Below are 18,169 nucleotides of genomic sequence, written 5' to 3' on the forward strand. Positions count from 1 at the left end.
TCCTTGCCTTCTCTATTCTCCTAGGAAGTGAGGGAGAGGGGAAACATAAGACAGGATTTGGGGGGGGGGGCGGGGACACATTCTAACCCCAAACTGGTGGCCCGGGTTGGCCACAGAAGCTGTCCTAAGGCGTGTGGCCTCCGTCCTGGGCTAAACTCTTGGCCGGCTCAGAAGAAGGAGATGGGCTGGAAGGTAGAACAAGGAAGCTAATTATACACTTTAGAACTCCCTCACCTTGTCACCCACAAAGGGAGGGATCAAGGGAGAGGGAGAAAATTAATTTTATCTGAGACCGAAGGGAATAGAAAAATGGGTCAAGTGGGCACGGCTTCTTCTCCCCCTTAAAGCCTCCAGAGAGAACCGAGAACGCAGAACATCTGAGGGGTGCTTTAAAGAGTGCCACACTCAGATTAATAAATCCAAATTGGCCAGTCACAGAGGGGCCCTTTGTGCCCACTCCAATCCAGCCAGAGCCTTGTTTCTAGCCAAAGTCTCCAGAAAAGAACACCGGAGGGGGGCGGGGAGCACCGTCCACCATTACGGCTTATGTAGCCTGGAGCTTCTTTGCGCCAGAAACCGCGCAGAGCATTTATGAACCCGCTTAACCTCCCCCAAGGGTTCTCCAAGGGAGATGCTACCAGAGGCAAGATCCTCAGCACGTACGTGAGGAAACTGAGGCCCCGAGGCCCCCAAAGAGCCTGGCTGGTGAGCCGCTGGAACCCGGGCCTGGCTGTCCCAGGGCACAGAACGGTTCCCCGCTCCCCTGTCCTCTTTCGTGGCACCGCACACATCCTTCCTCAGGAGCTGAGTTGGCATGCTCCAGAACGTGTTCACTGTGGGGCTCTGGGGCTTCAGCCATCTCCGGATCGAACCCACCTGCCCGGTGGCGCCTTCCCGCGTCGAGCGAGTACGTGTGCTTGCAACTGGGGGCCGGTGGGGAGGACGTGCTAGAAAAACCCCAAGCAGCCAGCAGACATCCCCCCGAGCCCCTGAAGGAAGCCTGCACCCTCAAAGGTCCACCGCTGCCCAAATTCTCAAGCACCCTAACTTCAGAGACCTTCTTTGGCCTGATACCCTCGTGCGCACGCGCTCTCCCCGTCTTCCCAACCCCCCCGCACCTCAAACCCCCCGGAAACCTACAAGGGTGGCGTCGAGGGCAAAGCGGATCTGTGTGCCCGCATACGGCTGATGAGAGGCGCTTTTGCACTCCCTGGACAAACACTTACGGGGGACTTCCTTTGTGCCAGGCGGGGTGGGACTGCCGTGGGGAACGGGGTGACGGGCACGAATGAGTCTCAGGTCCTCAGACCCGACTTTTTACTGCGAATGGCCGAACGGACGCACCCTGCAGGAGACCCCGTTTCCCCACACCAGAGACCCCCGCCCCGACTCTTTCCCATTTCCCTGACTGGTCACCGTTTTCCGGCACCATCTACACACCCACAATCCTTTATCTAAACCCTAGAGGCCAGATGTGCTCTGGAGGTTAGGATTCGGTGCTTTTGAAGGGATAACGAGGACGGGAACAGAAAATGGCACAGCCGCTTCGAAAAGCAGCCTGGCGGTCTCTTATCAAGTTAAATGTATACTTTCCACCTCACACCCCAGCAATCTGACTCCGGGCTATTTATTTACCCAAGAGAAACGCAACGTACATTCCCAGTGTTGCCACTAAAACCCGACTGCCAACGTTTACAGCGGCTCTAGTCATAATCGCCCCAGCTGGACGCAACCCAAATGTCTTCCAACTGGGAAACGGATGAACAGACTCTGGTCCAGCCATGGAATACTACTCAGCACTAAAAAGAAATCAACTACTCATACGCACAACGACATGAATGGATCTCAACGGCTGCACAAAAGCCAGGCTCCGAAGGCTACATTCGGTATGAGTCTATTTATAGACCTCCTGGAAAAGGCACAAATATAAAGATGAAAAATAGACGGGCGCTTGCAAGGGTCTCGGGCAGTGCCGACCCAGAAGGGCATTTGGGTATCTCCTGGGATGCTGAAACGGTCCCCCATGTTTCTCTCTCTTTTTTTTTTAAGATTTTATTTTTAAGTAATCTCTCCACCCAACGTGGGGCTCAAACTCGCCACCCCGAGATCAAGAGCTCCACCGACTCAGCCAGCCAGGCGCCCCGAAACTTCCACATCCTGATTCTGGCGGTGGCTACGTGACCGCACGCATTTGCCAAAACTCACGGTCCTGTATGCAGACAGGGTGAATTTTCCTATCCGTAGTTTATACCTCAATAAACCCGATCTCGGAGAAAAAGAAGAAAAAAGTAACTCCCAGTGTAACCTGAGGACCAACAGCCCAGGAAAGCAAAACACCGGGCCCCACCCCAAACCCGCTGGACCAGAATCACCATTTTAACAAGACGATCGTCACACACATGTGAACATTTGGAAAGCACCACAGAGCGGGAACAGCACCCCATGAGCCAGTGTCGGTAACATTTCTGCACCAAAACGCACCCCGAGGGGGATAAATTCAAGCTGTACGTGAAACCTAAAAACTCAGGCCAATTCAAGGTAGGTTTTTTACCCCTATATGATCCGACCTTTTGGTTTTCAGAGCTTCTGGGGCCTGGGGCTTGCGGAGGAGAAACTGCACCTTTGTAGGGGGAAAAACAATCCCAACGCAAAAGCCACACTGATTCCTACTTCCCCGAATTTTGCTCCTCTGGAAACACCAGCCACGCTGATCTAGAAGAAGGATCCATGGGATCACCCTGCCCTGCCTTCTACAATGGTATCTTCTAGCACGTTCTACTTCTCAGGACAAGCGGAGCCTCATAACACGCTCCAACTTCCCCCGGGGCTCCCTCTGTTTCCCATAGAGAACATTCCTCTTGGAAAAAACTGGGGAACACCCATCGGCCAACGTCTGTAGGTTCCCTGAGGTGATGGGACTCGGCTTCTTGGTGAGACTGCGGGAAACATGGGTGAGAAGCTGGAACCCCGTGTGCGGTGCAGGGGACCGAGTGTGACAGCACAGAGACCTGGCTCCGTGGCTCTTGCAACGGCCTGAATTCCTACACCGCGCTCAGTGGGAGATCTGCTGACATCGGCAGGACTGGGGGAAGCTGACAGTCACACTGGCTTTTGGTGGCGCATCAGAAGGACCGAGTGGCATTAAGCGGGGGCTCCAGCAAGGTTGACAGATGCACCTTAGTGAACTGACAAGATTTGAGCTCTTTAGAAGCCAGCCCCAGAGCCCCTCCCGGCCGTACTGAAATCAGACGCCCGATCAACGAAAACACGGAACCCAATGCGCGTGGTCAACGCGGCCTGCTGGCCAGCATCCTCCAAGAGGCAAAGGTGGCCGTGTCAAACTGAACATCAAAAGCTCCCACTTGGGTTTTCTTGCTTAAAAAGAGAGCACTAAAACGAACGAGAGACACCCGATTCTCGTTGCCGGCTTCCAGCTCGAGCCGCCCCGAGAGGGGGGTGCAGAAGGGCAGAAGGCTTTGCGGTGGCAACGCGCCCAAGAGCACGGAGAATGCAAGGCTGTGCCCTCCGCCGGCGTGCCATGCTGGAATTTGCATTTGGAAGTAACACTCTTGGGCCCCACGAGCATGCAGCCAAGTGCGCAAAACATTCGCTCACTCCTCCTCCCCGAGACGGTCAAGAAGGTGCTCTCCGGATTCAGCTGCAGCCCCCAGGGAGGGCCACTTGCAGAAACACGTCCTGCCACGCGTGCATCAAAGCACGGCAGGGACAGCTCCACTCCTAGGTAGAGAGACCCGAGAGAGGGTTAAAACAAAAACAAAACCAGAAAGAGTTCACCCGAAGACGTGCACAAGGATGTCCCTGACGGCACAATCTGGGAACTACCCAAACGGCCCCCCAAAAGCAGAGGGGCCGAGCCCACAGCGGTGGAGTCACGCGGCAAAACGCCACGCGGCGAGGAGAAAGAACCACCTCGGGGGGTGAATCTCGCGGACGTGCTATGGAGCAAGAAAAACACAGCCTGTGACTCCACAGGCAGGAAGTTCAAATGGAGGAAAATGAATCTGTGGGGCTAGAAGTCAGGGTAGTGGTTTGCCCTGTGGTGGGAGCAGGGGGGGGGTGGGGAGGGGCCGGGGGGGGGGGTGGTCTCTGGGGAGCCGGTCACATCCTTTTTCTTGCCCTGGGCACTGGTGGTGCGGCCGCGTTCACTTTGTGACCACGTATGAAGCTGGACTTGACCTGTGTACTTCTGTATGCGTACATTAGACTTTCTTCTGGAAGTTCGGAGTAAGTACTTGAATACAGCTTTTTAAACGGCAGAAGCGTTTGGATATAGAAGCAAACGTTCTGCCCTGGCGCCTTCACTCGTCAGCATTTCCAGCCCCGATTCTCTTATCCAGCGCCACCACCCCCCCCTCCCCAGCTCTCTGTCCCCTCACCCACCCCCCACCCAGAAAGCTCAGACCTGGATTACCCTGCTTGGTGACAGATTGGGGGATGGGGAGCTCTTCCTTCCAGAGCGGGGCTGTATAATGTGTTTGCTACCTCGGGCCAAAGAGAGAATAAAAACTGTCTGCAGACGGCAAAATGCACAAACTCATCACAAAGCTACCAAGAGCAAGAAAGCCACAGAAAACCTAAAGAACTAATAGAACGCTCCCAATTCACCTGCGTCTCGCCCCACAGATCTTCCCTCTGAGGGGTCGCGAGCAATCCCTTCCCTCCCCAGCAGCCCCCTGATCTGCAGGATTCAGGCTGGACGGGGTGAGCTAAGGACACGACGTTAGGACTCCCACCTCCTTCCTTTCCTCTTAGAAGACCCCAAATCCAGGCTCCAGAAGGCAATCCAAAGCCATTTTCAACATGGAAACCTGTCAGCCCAGTGAACCCCTCCTGGACACCCCCCTGCAGTTATCTGAGCGTGCACACGTTGAACCTTGCCACCCCCAAGCCCCCATCACTCCCTGGTGGGGGGGGAGGGGGAGGCCGGCAGAGTGATCACAAGACCCCTGACTATCTCAGTGGGTCTTCATGAGGTTGGAACTTGGGAGGCAGCCACCGGGCTCCTGCTTCGTGCACCAATCAAGATGACCTCACGCTTAGGGGTGTGGCCCCCCGGAAAGACCCCAGCCAAACCTAATTTCCACCACCCTCAAAAGCAGACTGTTCACACACTCCAAAACCTCAGAGCCCTCTTACAACTGCAGCCCCCGCAAGCCGAAAGCTGGTTCGATTTTGAGTCTGCCTAAAAATGACTCCACGGCCACAGAGCTCCCCAAACAAGCAACCCTGGGACCACCTGAGGCCCAGCCCCGTTGAGCACAGAGCAGTGGAAACCAAAGACGATGGCATGGGGGCTCGTCCAGCCCCGTTCATTTGTACCCGGAAGGCAGCCAGTTGGAACCAACCCGACGAACAGCACATTCGGGCATATGGCACAGTGGCCAGTCAGCCTGGGGGGCAGGGTGCGTCCCCCCACTTGGAATCTGGGTCACGCTTAAATAACTGCTAGAAAGCCCAACTAATTACCCATCCTTGCCTGCCTACATCTTAACAGATGTTAAGCCCTCCTCAAGGTTTATTTCAAGCAGGCACAGATTTAAAGAAACACAAGGGGGATCTGCATTTTGACAGCATCTCCATAGAGAAAAATGTGGTCTTCACCTACTTCCTCTGGACCTTCGATTTCACAACAACAAAAAAAAGGCGTTTACCTGCTGGAGGTGTCCACATGGAGGCTGATTCTCCCGGTGTCCCCTCCCGGCTCCCTAGGGTAGGAGAAGCGGAATCCAACCCACGGCCTGACACTCTACCCTAGGAAGGACCTGCCGCTCCATTTCCGCTTTGCCCTATCTTTCTTATTGAAACGGTCCATCTGGGTCTTTCCGTTCGGGGCCCTAGATGGGGCAAATGATGATGGGGACCCTGAGCAGTGGTTGGCAGACACAGGCAGCAGAAGTGTCCCCCAACCCATCACTGCCTTCCCCGGATCCGGGCCGGTGGCCCGGCCGGGGATATTACCTAGGACCAGCGCTGGCCCCTCAGTGTGAAGGCCACATGTTCGTCCACTAGCTCTTGGCCCTGGGCACCCCTAACGCCCTGCCCTCAGAGAGCGGCCCCCTCCTCCTCAGGGAAGGCAGGGGTGGAGAAGCCAGGGAGCTGGGTTGGGGCTCCTCCAGGCTCCGGCGGATCCCAGCGAGGGGCACCTAAGGAAACCCGGCCGGAGCCCCCCACGGTTCTCCTGCCCTGGCCAGAGAGAGAGCCCAGGCCCCGGCCGGGTCCATGCTCATTTGGGAAGACTCTGACCCATCCGGACCTGGCCCTGCAGCCCCCCACCCAGGCCCCTGTGACGACCCCAGGGCCCAGCCCTCATTCTGGAATCGGTCCTTAGGAGGAATCCGCTCCCCCGGCTGCCCCGGCTCCCCCGGCTCCCCCCACCCCAAGCCTCCACGGTAGCTCAACCCAGCTCGGGGTGGAGAGATTCTCCACACTCCTCCCCGGTGCCCCCTCTCCCAGCCCCTGGAAGACCCCCCCACCTCCCATCAACCCCCGGGTCTCTCTCCCAGCCTGGAAGAGGGGAAGCGGAGGGAGGAGGGGGGAGGCGCAGCTGCCGGGGTTCGCTGCCGGGTTCGGGCAAAGGATATGGCCATTCGGTGATCTTTTTGGCGTATTTTCTCACCACGTTGTCCTCGCTGAAGAGGAATAGAGACCGGTTGACCGTGAGGCAGTTCTGTCGGACGGGGATGGGGTTGTAGAGGGCCATGGTCCGCGCTCTCTGCGCCATTGACTGCTTGTACATCCTTTGCGCCCCGGGCTGCCCGCCCTGCCGGCTGCCCCCGGCTCCTCGCCCGCCTCCGGCGCCCACGACCACCCCGGCGGCTGCCCCGGAGCCTCCTCCCCCGTAGCGGGCCGGCATCTCGTCTCCGAAGCGGGCCATTCTGCAAAGAGCAAAGGGCTCCGGGTTACGCTGCGGCGAACGATGCGGAAGACGCCGCCGCCGCCGCCGCCGCCGATGCCGATGCCGATGCTGCCGGGGCTGTGAAGACGGCGGCTGGAGCTGCGACTGCGGAGACGCTCCACGGCCCAGCCCATCGGGCGGCGGCGGCTCGGCGCCTCGGGTCGGGGGCTCACAAGGCGGCTGCCCGGCCCCAGCCGGGGATAGCGGCTCGGGACATCTTCCTGGCTGACCCCGGAGAAGGAGGGGCGGGAGGAGGGTGCGGGGGCGGGGCGCGGGGGCCGGGGAGGGGGGAGGGGAGAGGGAAGCGAGGCAAAAAATAACCGAGGAAGGAATCCAGGCAATCCCCAGTCCACCCACTCCGGAAAAAAAAAAAAAAAAAAAAAAAAGACAGTTAAAAAAAAAAAAAAAAAAAAAAACAACGCACACCCCCTTTAAGACGCGAACGGTTTGCAAAGGACGCCCCCCCCGGGACGCAGTGGAAGCTTCAAATTCCTCCGAGGTCCGGGTCAGGCTGGCATCTTGCAAAAGGAGTGCGCTCGGCCCATTAGAAAAAAAAAAATTTTTATTGAAAAAATAAAAATAAAAACGAGGTCTTTGCGGGGGGGTGGGGGGAGGGCAGCCCCCAAAATTTAAAAAAAAATCCCCCTTTCTGTTTTGCTTGAGTTCCTAGACCTTAAAAATGCTCAAAGATCTGTAGCCAAAAATAATGATAATAATAATGATAATGATAATGAAATTAAAGGAAAATGAATATTAACGGGAAAGGAAAGAAGGGGAGGGGGAGGGAAACGTTCCGGAGGGGCTCTTAAGGAGTCTTGAAGCCGCAGGGTGCAGGTGATTTTTTTTTTCTTCCTGAATCACGAGCGGCTGCCTCTTCTGCTCACGAAGGAGTGTGTGTGTGTGTGTGTGTGTGTGTGTGTGTGCGCGCGCGCGCGCGCGCGCGCGCACGCAGCCTTTCGCTTAACCGTGCCTCATCTCGGGGTTAAATTGCAGCAATGAAATCCTGAAAATTCCCAACAGGGGAAAAAGAGAGAGAGGGAAAGAGAGGTATGCGCCGTTCGCTTAGCCACTCAATAGCTGCTCCCGGATGCTGCAGTGCCTGGCGTCCCCCCCCACACACCCCCCAATGCCTCCTCCTCCTCCTTCTCTTCTAGGTTTTGCTAAAATAAGACTGGTGGGGAGGGGTGGGGGAAGAGGAAGGAAGGGGGAGAATGGGCTCAAAGGTCTAAACCACTAGCCAGCGAAGCTCCAAAGAGGAGCGATTGATGAGTTGAACGGGAGAAAGACCCACCCAGAATGCCGACACATGATGGCCCGCGACCAATCGCGGAGGCGCGAGGGCACCCGGCTCAGCGGAGTTTGTGGGGGAGAAGAGGGGAGAGCCGGATGGTCGGGAGGCTGGGGGGGAAGTTGGGACGACAGATTCCTCCTCCCCTGGGAGGAAACCTTGTTTTCCAACGGGTTCCATTTCTGTTGCAGACAACCGGACGCTCTCGGCATCTTACAAAGAGGAGCTTGGGAGGAAGAAACTTCATGATAAAAAGAGAAGGGGATTGGAGTCTAGGGGTGCAATCAGTCCCTAAACAAATTTGGTCTGTTTAGCAGAGGACACAATTTTGAGGAGAACGGTCTGGGGGTACTTCTGTCAAAGTTTCAAATCACAGAGGCCCTGCAAGCTGGCATAAAAGGTCCGGCTCATCTTTGAAAAGATTCCAGAGGTGGCAAATCTTAACTGCCAGCGGCAGATCATTAAACCAGGTCCTAGTTGGCTGGACAGGGTTTCCCGGTGGTATTTGGGGCGTGGTGTTCGCTTCTTTCCAGAACCACTGCAATTTACTTCCCATTCCCCTTTGTATACTGCGAAATTGAATCAGCACACAGAAAAAATGTCTAAAGCATTAATGTACAGGTGAAGATGTTGCCCTGAAACTAATACTCTTGAAACTAACACCCAGGTCCAGGGCTATAAATGGAACATTGACCCTTTCCCAGAAACACACACACACACACACACACACACACAGAGCAATAATCACTATGGTGACTTTATAGTATTAATAATCTTGCTTTTCTTTATACTTTTACTACCTTATTGTGCATTCCTAAACAATACAGCTCCACTTTGCATCTTTTTAGACACACAGTATGTATCCCGTGATGTCTGGCTTCTTTGGTCCAGTATCATGTCTTTAAGATTCATCTGTTGGGGCGCCTGGGTGGCTCAGTTGGTTAAATGACTGACTTCGGCTCAGGTCATGATCTCACAGTTCGTGGGTTCGAGCCCCGCGTCAGGCTCTGTGCTGACTGCTTGCTTGGAGCCTGGAGCAAGCCTCAGATTCTGTATCTCCTTCTCTCTCTGCCCCTCCCCCACTTGTGCTCTGTCTCACTCTGTCTCTCAAAAATAAATAAATGTAAAAAAAAAAAAGATTCATCTGTTGTTACGTGTAGCTGACTGGTTCACTCTCACTGCTGCATAGTATTCTACTGAAAGAGTACGCCAAAATTTGTTTATCCATTATCCCCTTGATGGACATTTGGATTGTCTCCAGTTGGGGCTTTCAACATTCCTGCCTCAAATACTCTTTGTGCCTATAGGCATGCATTTCTGTAGGAATAGCCCTAGGAATGGAATTTCTGGGTCCCAGGGTATGCCTGTCCTCAGGTCTATAAGATGTCACCAAACTGTCTTTCAAAGTGGATGTACCCAGAAACCACTGAATTTTCAGAAAGCAGTGTACAGATTTGGAAGGCAGGGATGAGGATAGGGGTTGGGGAAGAGGACGAAGGCGGCAAATTATTTTCCAAGCCTTAGCTAGGTGAATCTGAGTTGGTGCCCCGCCCCCATCAGTAATTGAGTTCTTTGGAACATTCTAGAAAAGATACATCTTTATATAAATTCCCCATTCTGTGCCTATGAGTCAGCTTTTACAGGTTGCTTATATAGCACCTTCAAGTTTTCTAACTCGGGGTGCCTGGGTGGCGCAGTTGGTTGAGTGTCTGACTCTTGATTTCGTCTCAGGTCATGATCCCAGAGTCGTGGGGTTGAGCCCCGTGGGGGGGCATCATGCTGAGCGTGGAGTCTGCTTAAGATTTTCCCTCTCTCATGGGGCGCCTGGGTGGCTTAGTTGGTTGAGCATCTGACTTCGGCTCAGGTCATGATCTCACAGTTCACGAGTTCAAGCCCTGTATGGGGCTCTGTGCTGACAGCTCAGAGCCTGGAACCTGCTTCGGATTCTGGGTCTCCCTCCCTCTCTCTCTCTCTCTCTGCACCACCCTCCCCCTACCCATCTCACTTGTGCTCTCTCTCTCTTGAAAATAAATAAACATTAAAAAAATTTTTTTTAAGATTTTCCCTTTCTCTCTCTCTATCCCTCCCCCCTCCCCCCCCCCACTCCCACACTCTCTCTATAAATAAATAAATACATAAATAAGATTTTCTAGCTTGTCAAGGTATGGGCGAAATGATTAAAACAAGCAACCAGAGATGCAAGGATATATATATATATATATATTCTTGACAAATATTAATGATTTTTGTATCTGATGTCGTTTCATATCTCAAAGGCAAATGGGAGCCAACGTAAAACGAGAAGTAACCCCACGTACATGGATGCAAACAGCCAGTCGTGTAAGAAGACTGCATCATGAAAAGTGAACTTTTATATTACTTGTTTTTGTGGACTTGCCTGAGAAGACCATTGCGTTTCGTCACAAGAGCGTCACCTACCCAGATTTCTAAAGACCCCAGAGTTTTTCAGGAAAGAGTGGCCTCCCGCTGATAAAGTCCACACCAGGGTAAAGATTCTACGGAGTGTTCACAGAAGCCCCAGTTTACAGATGAAAACACTGAGGCTGAGAGAGGTTTTAAAACTTAACCAGGGGGGCCCCTGGGTGGCTCAGTCGGTTGGGCGTCCGACTTCAGCTCAGGTCACGATCTCGAGTCCGTGAGTTCGAGCCCCGCGTCGGGCTCTGTGCTGACAGCTCACAGCCTGGAGCCTGCTTCCGATTCTGTGTCTCCCTCTCTCTCTGACCCTCCCCCGTTCATGCTCTGTCTCCCTCTGTCTCAAAAATAAATAAACATTAAAAAAAAAAAACAAAAAACTTAACCAAGTCCCCGCCATGGATCTGAAACCACATGGGACTTGGGCTCTGTTGGCCGGAGTGTAATCTGGTACAACCCCTTGGGAACACTGGCCATTTCTACCAACACTTGGCGTCCGAATATCCTGCGGTCCGGCATCGGCCCCCGTGGGTACGTGCCCAGGAGGGACGAGCTCGTACGTCCGCTGAAAGACACGCCCTAGAATGTGAACAGCAGCACATTCCTACTAGCTAAGCACTGGGGACGTCCCCGATGTCCTTCGACAGTAAAGTGGACTGAGTGCGCCGTGGAACATTCGCACGTGTGGTCCCCGGGCAGCAGCGGGAGTGGTGGTTCCCCAGCTGTGTACAAACGCACGGGTCCGTCTCACGATCATGATGCGGAGCCAGAAGACCCAGACACGCAGTAGAACATAGTGTCTGATTCCTACATATGTAGTTTGCACATGGCCGAACAAGACGATACATGTCCCTCTTATGTTCACTGCAGCGTTATTTACAATAGCCGAGGTATGGAAGCCACCTAAGGGTCCATCAGTAGATGAATGGATATCGGACACACACACACACACACACACACACACACACGCGCGCGCGCGCTAGAATCACCCATCTATGAGTTACGCAGTTTTCTACGTGCGCTACACTTGAAAAGCAAACGTCTGTAATCCTTCTGAATGTGGATCCCACGTGGCACCACTTGTCATAGTGACCTGTAATCCTCACTCTGTACTTTGACTGTGAAGTCCCTGCAACAGACACCGTTCTTTTGTTTTGTTTTGTTTTACGAGAAGACGAAGAACGGTCCTCCGGAGCGCTCTGACCCACGCCTCGAGAGCAGGCAGGCTGGCTGCATATCAGAGCCACCTGCAGGGTGTTGTAAAAATTCAGACTCCTGGGCCCTCCCCTCTACCCTGATTTTCATTCAGCAAGTCCTTGGGGGTACGGCCAGCCTTGGCAGTCGCTGCCCTGGAAGGGACAAATTTGCCATCATTGTCTTGGCATTCTCTGGAACTATCGGCGGGGCATTTGTGGCGACTGTGGTGGAAAGATTGTTGCTCGGGGCTGTCGGGTACCTGGTGGGCTGTTTAGTACGCCCGGCCCATGCCTGCTAACTGTCATCTGCACCCCCAACCTTGTGACAAGCACAGATATCCACACATATTTCCAAATGCTCCCCACCAAAGTGCCAGGAGAGTCTACCCTTTCCCCCCACCAAATGACCTCCCCCAAACTCACCTGACTACGAAGTTCGACATGTTTGAGTATACCTCTCCTTCCTCAGCATCACCCCAAGTCCTCCAACCCCCTCAATTGCTCTATCACCCTTTTCTAGAATGAACTCAAAACTCAGGCACCCAAAAGTGTGACAGGCCCCACGGGCATTATCCTACGGATTCACTTTACAGAGAACCACAACAACAACAAAATTCAGCTAGCCGAAGGAAATCAATCTCTAATATGAGAATCTTACTATCACCTAGCCAATGGGGATGGGTGAGCAAGAAATCTTCACAGGCTTCTCGAATGACTGCAGTTGGCAGTTCCTTGCTCCCCCTTCATCCAAATTACTAATGTTGACCAGGTAGAACGACGCAGAATCTCATAAGCATCATAGAAGCGGCTTAGCAGCAGGCCTCCGGAAATCAGCCTCAGCCATTGGTTTTAATCTTTAACACATCTGCCAGCTGGAAGTTTCATTTATCAATCAGCAGCAGCATTACCATACTGGCTTTGAGCACGTTATTCCAGTGAACAGGGCTAGCATCTCTGAAATAGGTGCCCCAAATAAATAACTGTGGGTCGCATTCATTTGGCTTCTAAAACAATTACCAGCTAATCCGGTCATGTTGAGTTGCGAAAATGGATCAGCCAAAAGGTATTTGGTCTCTGCCTTCTGGTCTGGATACCAGTCAGGGAATGAGGACCAAGATGTCTGGGAGACGGAGGGTATAAATGACAAAAACCAGATCGTATGACCCAGACATTTGTGGGTCACGATGTAGGCAGTAAGAGTGAATCCAGAGACGGAATGTGGCCGCCACTCCAGACATAACTTTAAAGAAGTACATGCCCTACAAATTTCCAAAAACAAATGAGGCGTGAGCCTATCTCTGGATGCAGAGTGGGGTTCAAATCCTAGCTATGGCACTTCTTCCTAGCTGTGTGTTTTTGGAAAAGCTCTTAGCCTCTCTGAACTACGGTTTCCTTGTGTGTAAAATGGAGACACAAATCTTACCCCACAGGTTCCTGTAAGGATTGATTCAGATCAAGAAGCTAAGCACGTAGCACAATGACTACCACACAACAAGCAGTCAAGAAAAGGTAAGTGGACTTTTGTCAAAACCACCACAATCTGGAAAGATAGTCCATGTTCATGGATGGCGAGACTCAATATAATCAAAATGCCAGTTCCTCCCAACTTGGTCTGCAGATTCTATGCAACCCCCATCAAAATTGCAGCAAGTTATTTTGTGGATATCGACAAACTGATTCTAAAGTTTATACAGGGGCGCCTGGGTGGCTCAGTCGGCTAACCGTCCGACTTCGGCTCAGGTCACGATCTCACGGTTCGTGGGTTCGAACCCTGAGTTGAACTCTGTGCTGACAGCTCAGAGCCCGGAGCCTGTTTCCGATTCTGTGTCTCCCTCTCTCTATGCCCCTCCCCCACTCAGGCTCTGTCTCCCTCTGCCTCAAAAATAAATAAACATTAAAAAAAAATTTTAAGTGTACACAGAGACGCAAAAGACCCAGAGTAGCCAACACAAACAACACTGAGGGAGAAGAACAAAGTTGCACTAGACATCCCCCCATAAAAATGAAGGAAATCTAAGCACAGATCTCACACTCGTCACGTAAATTAAAATGGATCACAGACTAAATATAAAACGTAATACTGCAAAACCCCTAAAGCATGACATAGGCAGGCTCCAGGCTCTGAGCCATCAGCACAGAGCCCGACGCGGGGCTCGAACTCGCGGACCGCGAGATCGTGACCTGAGCCGAAGTCGGACGCTCAACCGACTGAGCCACCCAGGCGCCCCTCAAACTTGATTTTTCAATGAGCCAAAGACCTCAACGGACACCTTGACAAAGATACACAGATGGCAAACAAGCATATGGAAAGAGTCCCCACATTACACGTCCTCGGGGAAATGCAAATTAAAGCAAGGAAATACCTCCGCACACCTCTTTGAATGGCCCAGATCCAGAACACTGACAAAGTCAAATGCTGGCGAGAACGTGCAGCAACCGGAACGCTCATTCGCTGCTGGCGGGAACGCAAAATGGTACGGCTACTTTGGAAGACAGGTTGGCGGCCTCTTACAAACCTCAACTTCCTCTTCCCACACGATCCAGCAACTGGCACTCGTTGGTATTTACCCACAGGAGGTGAAAACTTACATCCACACAAAGACCTACACACGGATGTCTAGAAGCAGCTTTCTTCGCAACTGCCAACACCCGGAAGTAACCAAACTCCGGACTTTGGGTGTTAAGGACGCGTCGCTGCGTGTTCATCAGTTGGAGGAAATGTACCTTCCGGTGGGGCTGTTGATGGTGGGGGAGGCTACGCATGAGCGGGGCAGCGGGTGTAAGGGAAATCGTTGTACCTTCTGCTTGGCTGTGAATCTAAAGCCTCTCCAAAAAATAAAGTCTGCTTTTTAAAAATCACCGCAAGTAGGGGCGCCTGGGTGGCGCAGTCGGTTAAGCGTCCGACTTCAGCCAGGTCACGATCTCGCGGTCTGTGAGTTCGAGCCCCGCGTCGGGCTCTGGGCTGATGGCTCGGAGCCTGGAGCCTGTTTCCGATTCTGTGTCTCCCTCTCTCTCTGACCCTCCCCCGTTCATGCTCGGTCTCTCTCTGTCCCAAAAATAAATAAAAAACGTTGAAAAAAAAATAAAAAAAAAAGTAAAATAAAATAAAAATCACCGCAAGTCAACTTTCCACACCTGGAATCGGAGTCTGTGAGTATCATTGACCCAGACTGATTCAGTACTGGCTTCTTTTTAGTTTTTTCAACAAACGTTTTAGTTGGGAAGACTTTCAGATTTACCGAAGGCTGGAAAAAATAGTACGAGAGTTCCCATACGCCCTTCACCCAGCTCCCCCGTCACGTTAACATCTTACGTAGCCCAGGTACATGTGTTAAGACTAAGAAACCAGGGGCGCCCGGGTGGTTCAGTCGGTTAAGCATCTGACCTCGGCTCAGGTCACGATCTCACGGTTCGCGGGTTCGGGCCCCGCGTCGGGCTCTGTGCCGACGGCTCGGAGCTGGAAGGCTGCTTCCGGTTCTGTGTCTCCCTCTCTCTCTGCCCTTGCCCCGCTTGCACTCTGTCTCTCTCTCGCTCTCAAAATAAATTTTAAAAAATACTAAGAAACCCACATCAGGACAGTGCTACTAACTAAACCCTCCGCTACCTATGCTCAGATCTCACTTGTCTTGCCGCTAATCACCTTTCCTGTTTGCCACCTGCCATCGAGTCACCTGGCCTCCCTAGTCTTCTCTGTGACGGTTTCTTTCCTCGTTTCTCACAATGTTGATCATCTGTAGGAACATCTGGCCAGGTATTTTGTAGCGTGCCCCTCGCTTTGGGTTTGTCTGCGATTTGCTCGCGATTAGACTGGGGTACTCCTGGGAGTCAGATTTGCCCGCTGGCTGCACGACTCTGGACTCGGGAGAGAAATCCCAACAGGGACACGTATTTGGGAGTTGTCATGGGTCGAATGGTGGCCCCTAAAGACCGGGCCACATCCTGATTTCCAAAACCTAAAAATGTGATCTAATTTAGAAAAAGTGTCTCCACAGACGCCATCAAGTTAAGGATTTTGCGAGACGAGCTTATCCTGGACTCTGCAGGTGGGCCCTAAATGCAATGACAAGTGTCCCTACAAGAGATAAAGAGAAGACACAGACACAGAGGGGATGGCACATGGAGACAGAGGCAGAGATTGGAGAGATGCTTCCCTAAGCTGAGGGATACTGAGGATTGCCAGAAACACCAGAGGCTAAGAGAGAGGCAAGGGACAGATTCTCCCCTCGAGCCTGTGTGTGATCTCACTGACATTTGCTTTGGGACTTCTGACCCCCAGAAGAGTGACAGAATTAATTTTCTGTGGCTTTAAACGACCTAGTTTGTAGTAAATAACGGCAGCTACAGGAAATTAGCACAGGGACTATCAGTATGGACACCTTGGAAGGCGGATGGAATGTTCCCAGACAATGGACCCAGAGAGGGTTGAGGCTTTAGGAGGGATTCGTGAGAAGGGTGGACACTTAAAGGCAGAGCAGAGGGGCACCTGGGTGACTCAGTGGGTTAAACGTCTGACTCTTGCACTTCAGCTCAGGTCGGGATCCCACGGTTCATGAGTTCAAGCCCTGCATCGGGCCCCGTGCTGACAGCATGGAGCCTGCTTGGGATTCCCTCTCTCTGTCTCTCTGTCTCTCTGTCTCTGTCTCTCTGCCCCTCCCCCGCTCTCTCTCTCAAAATAAATAAACTTAAAAAAAAATAAAGGCAGGGGTGCCTGGGTGGCTCAGTCGGTTAAGCGTCCGACTTCGGCTCAGGTCACGATGTCACGGTTCATGAGTTCGAGCCCCGCGTTGGGCTCTGTGCTGATGGCTCAGAGCCTGGAGCCTGTTTCAGATTCTGTGTCTCCCTCTCTCTGACCCTCCCCCACTCATTCTCTCTCTCTCTCTCTCTCTCTCTCTCTCTCTCAAAAAGAAATAAAAACATTAAAAAATACTTAAAAATAGGGGCACCTGGGTGGCTCAGTTGGCTAAGCGTCCGACTTCGGCTCAGGCCATGATCTCGCGGTCCGTGAGTTCGAGCCCCGCGTCGGGCTCTGTGCTGACTGCTCAGAGCCTGGAGCCTGTTTCAGATTCTGTGTCTCCCTCTCTCTGACCCTCCCCCGTTCATGCTCTGTCTCTCTCTGTCTCAAAAATAAATAAACGTTAAAAATTTTTTTTTTTTAAATATATTTAAAAAATAGGGCGGAGCAGAGAAACCGAAGCCTCTAGTGGGGACTGAGAAGGTACCCTCAAGGAGGAAGAAGGAAACGGTGGCGTGTGATCCAGAAGCCCCACGGACGGGGAGTCCAGGGTCAGACGCTGCCAGACATAAAGCCAGACGAGGACTGAGAAGTACCACCCTGGTCCCGCCGCACATACGAATACCGCCAGGGTTTTTTAAAGGAGCCAGTCCTTTTTTATGGTAAAGTATGCGTCGCATAAAACTTACCATCGGAATCTTTTAAGTTTATTTATTTATTTGAGAGAAAGAGAGAGAGAGCACAAGCAGGGGAGGGACGGAGAGAAGGAGAGACAGAACCCCAAGCAGGTCCCGATGAGGGGGCTTGAACTCGCAAAATATGAAAATCGTGACCTGAGCTGAAATCAAGTCAGACGCTTAACTGGCTGAGCCACCCAGGCGCCCCTCTTAGCCAATGTTTTAATGTTTATTCATTTTGAGAGAGAGAGAGAGAGAGAGAGAGAGAGCGAGCATGAGTGGGGGAGGGGCAGAGAGAGAGGGAGACACACAATCTGAAGCAGGCTCCAGGCTCCGAGCTGTCAGCACAGAGCCCGACGCGGGGCTCGAACACACGAACCGGGAGATCATGACCTGGGAGAAGTCCGACTGCGCCACCCAGGCGCCCCGATCCTAGCCATTTTTAAGTGCCCAGGTCAGAGGCCCTGGATACATTCACACTGTTGTGCTACGGCCCATCTCCAGAACCCCATCCTCTCCACTGAAAATGAATTCCCGGCCCCCTCCTCCAGCCCCTGGACCTGTCACTCTAATTTCTGTCTCTAGGGATTTGATTCCTCCAAGGACCTCATATGAAGTGGAATCACACCGCATGTGTCCTTCTGCGACTGGCTGATTTCCCTCGGCGTTATGCCCTCAAGGTTCTAACCCACGTTAGAATCTCCTTCCGTTTTAATGCTGAAGAATCGCGTGTGGCTGAACTGCTTTTCTCCATTTATCTGTCAACGGACGCCTGGGCTGCGTCCGCCTCTCAGTTATTGCGAACGATCCTACGAACGTGCTTATACAAATCTCTTTGCGTCCCTCTTTGGGGCATATTCCTCATCCCAAGGCGGGACGCCGGGGCATATGGTAATTTGATGTTTGATATGTCAAGGAATGGCCATA

The 18,169-nt window shown here is 52.7% G+C and overlaps 1 protein-coding gene across 7 annotated transcripts in view; it reads right to left on the reverse strand.

The window, feature by feature from the left end:
- Nucleotides 1-18,169, reverse strand: part of CACNA1A (calcium voltage-gated channel subunit alpha1 A) — a 279,954-nt gene that overhangs the window by 201,740 nt on the left and 60,045 nt on the right. For 6 of the 7 annotated variants that reach the window (XM_081791793.1, XM_081791791.1, XM_081791792.1 and 3 more), the window contains exon 3: nucleotides 6,603-6,896. In XM_081791793.1, the coding sequence (XP_081647919.1) occupies nucleotides 6,603-6,896 (294 nt within the window). Of the gene's footprint in view, nucleotides 1-5,672; nucleotides 5,813-6,602; nucleotides 6,897-18,169 lie in introns of those variants that run through there. The other variant, XM_081791796.1, reaches the window with a different exon arrangement.

Source organism: Panthera onca, chromosome A2 (genome assembly GCF_046562875.1).
Source record: "Panthera onca isolate mPanOnc1 chromosome A2, mPanOnc1 haplotype 2, whole genome shotgun sequence".
NCBI lineage: Eukaryota > Metazoa > Chordata > Mammalia > Carnivora > Felidae > Panthera > Panthera onca.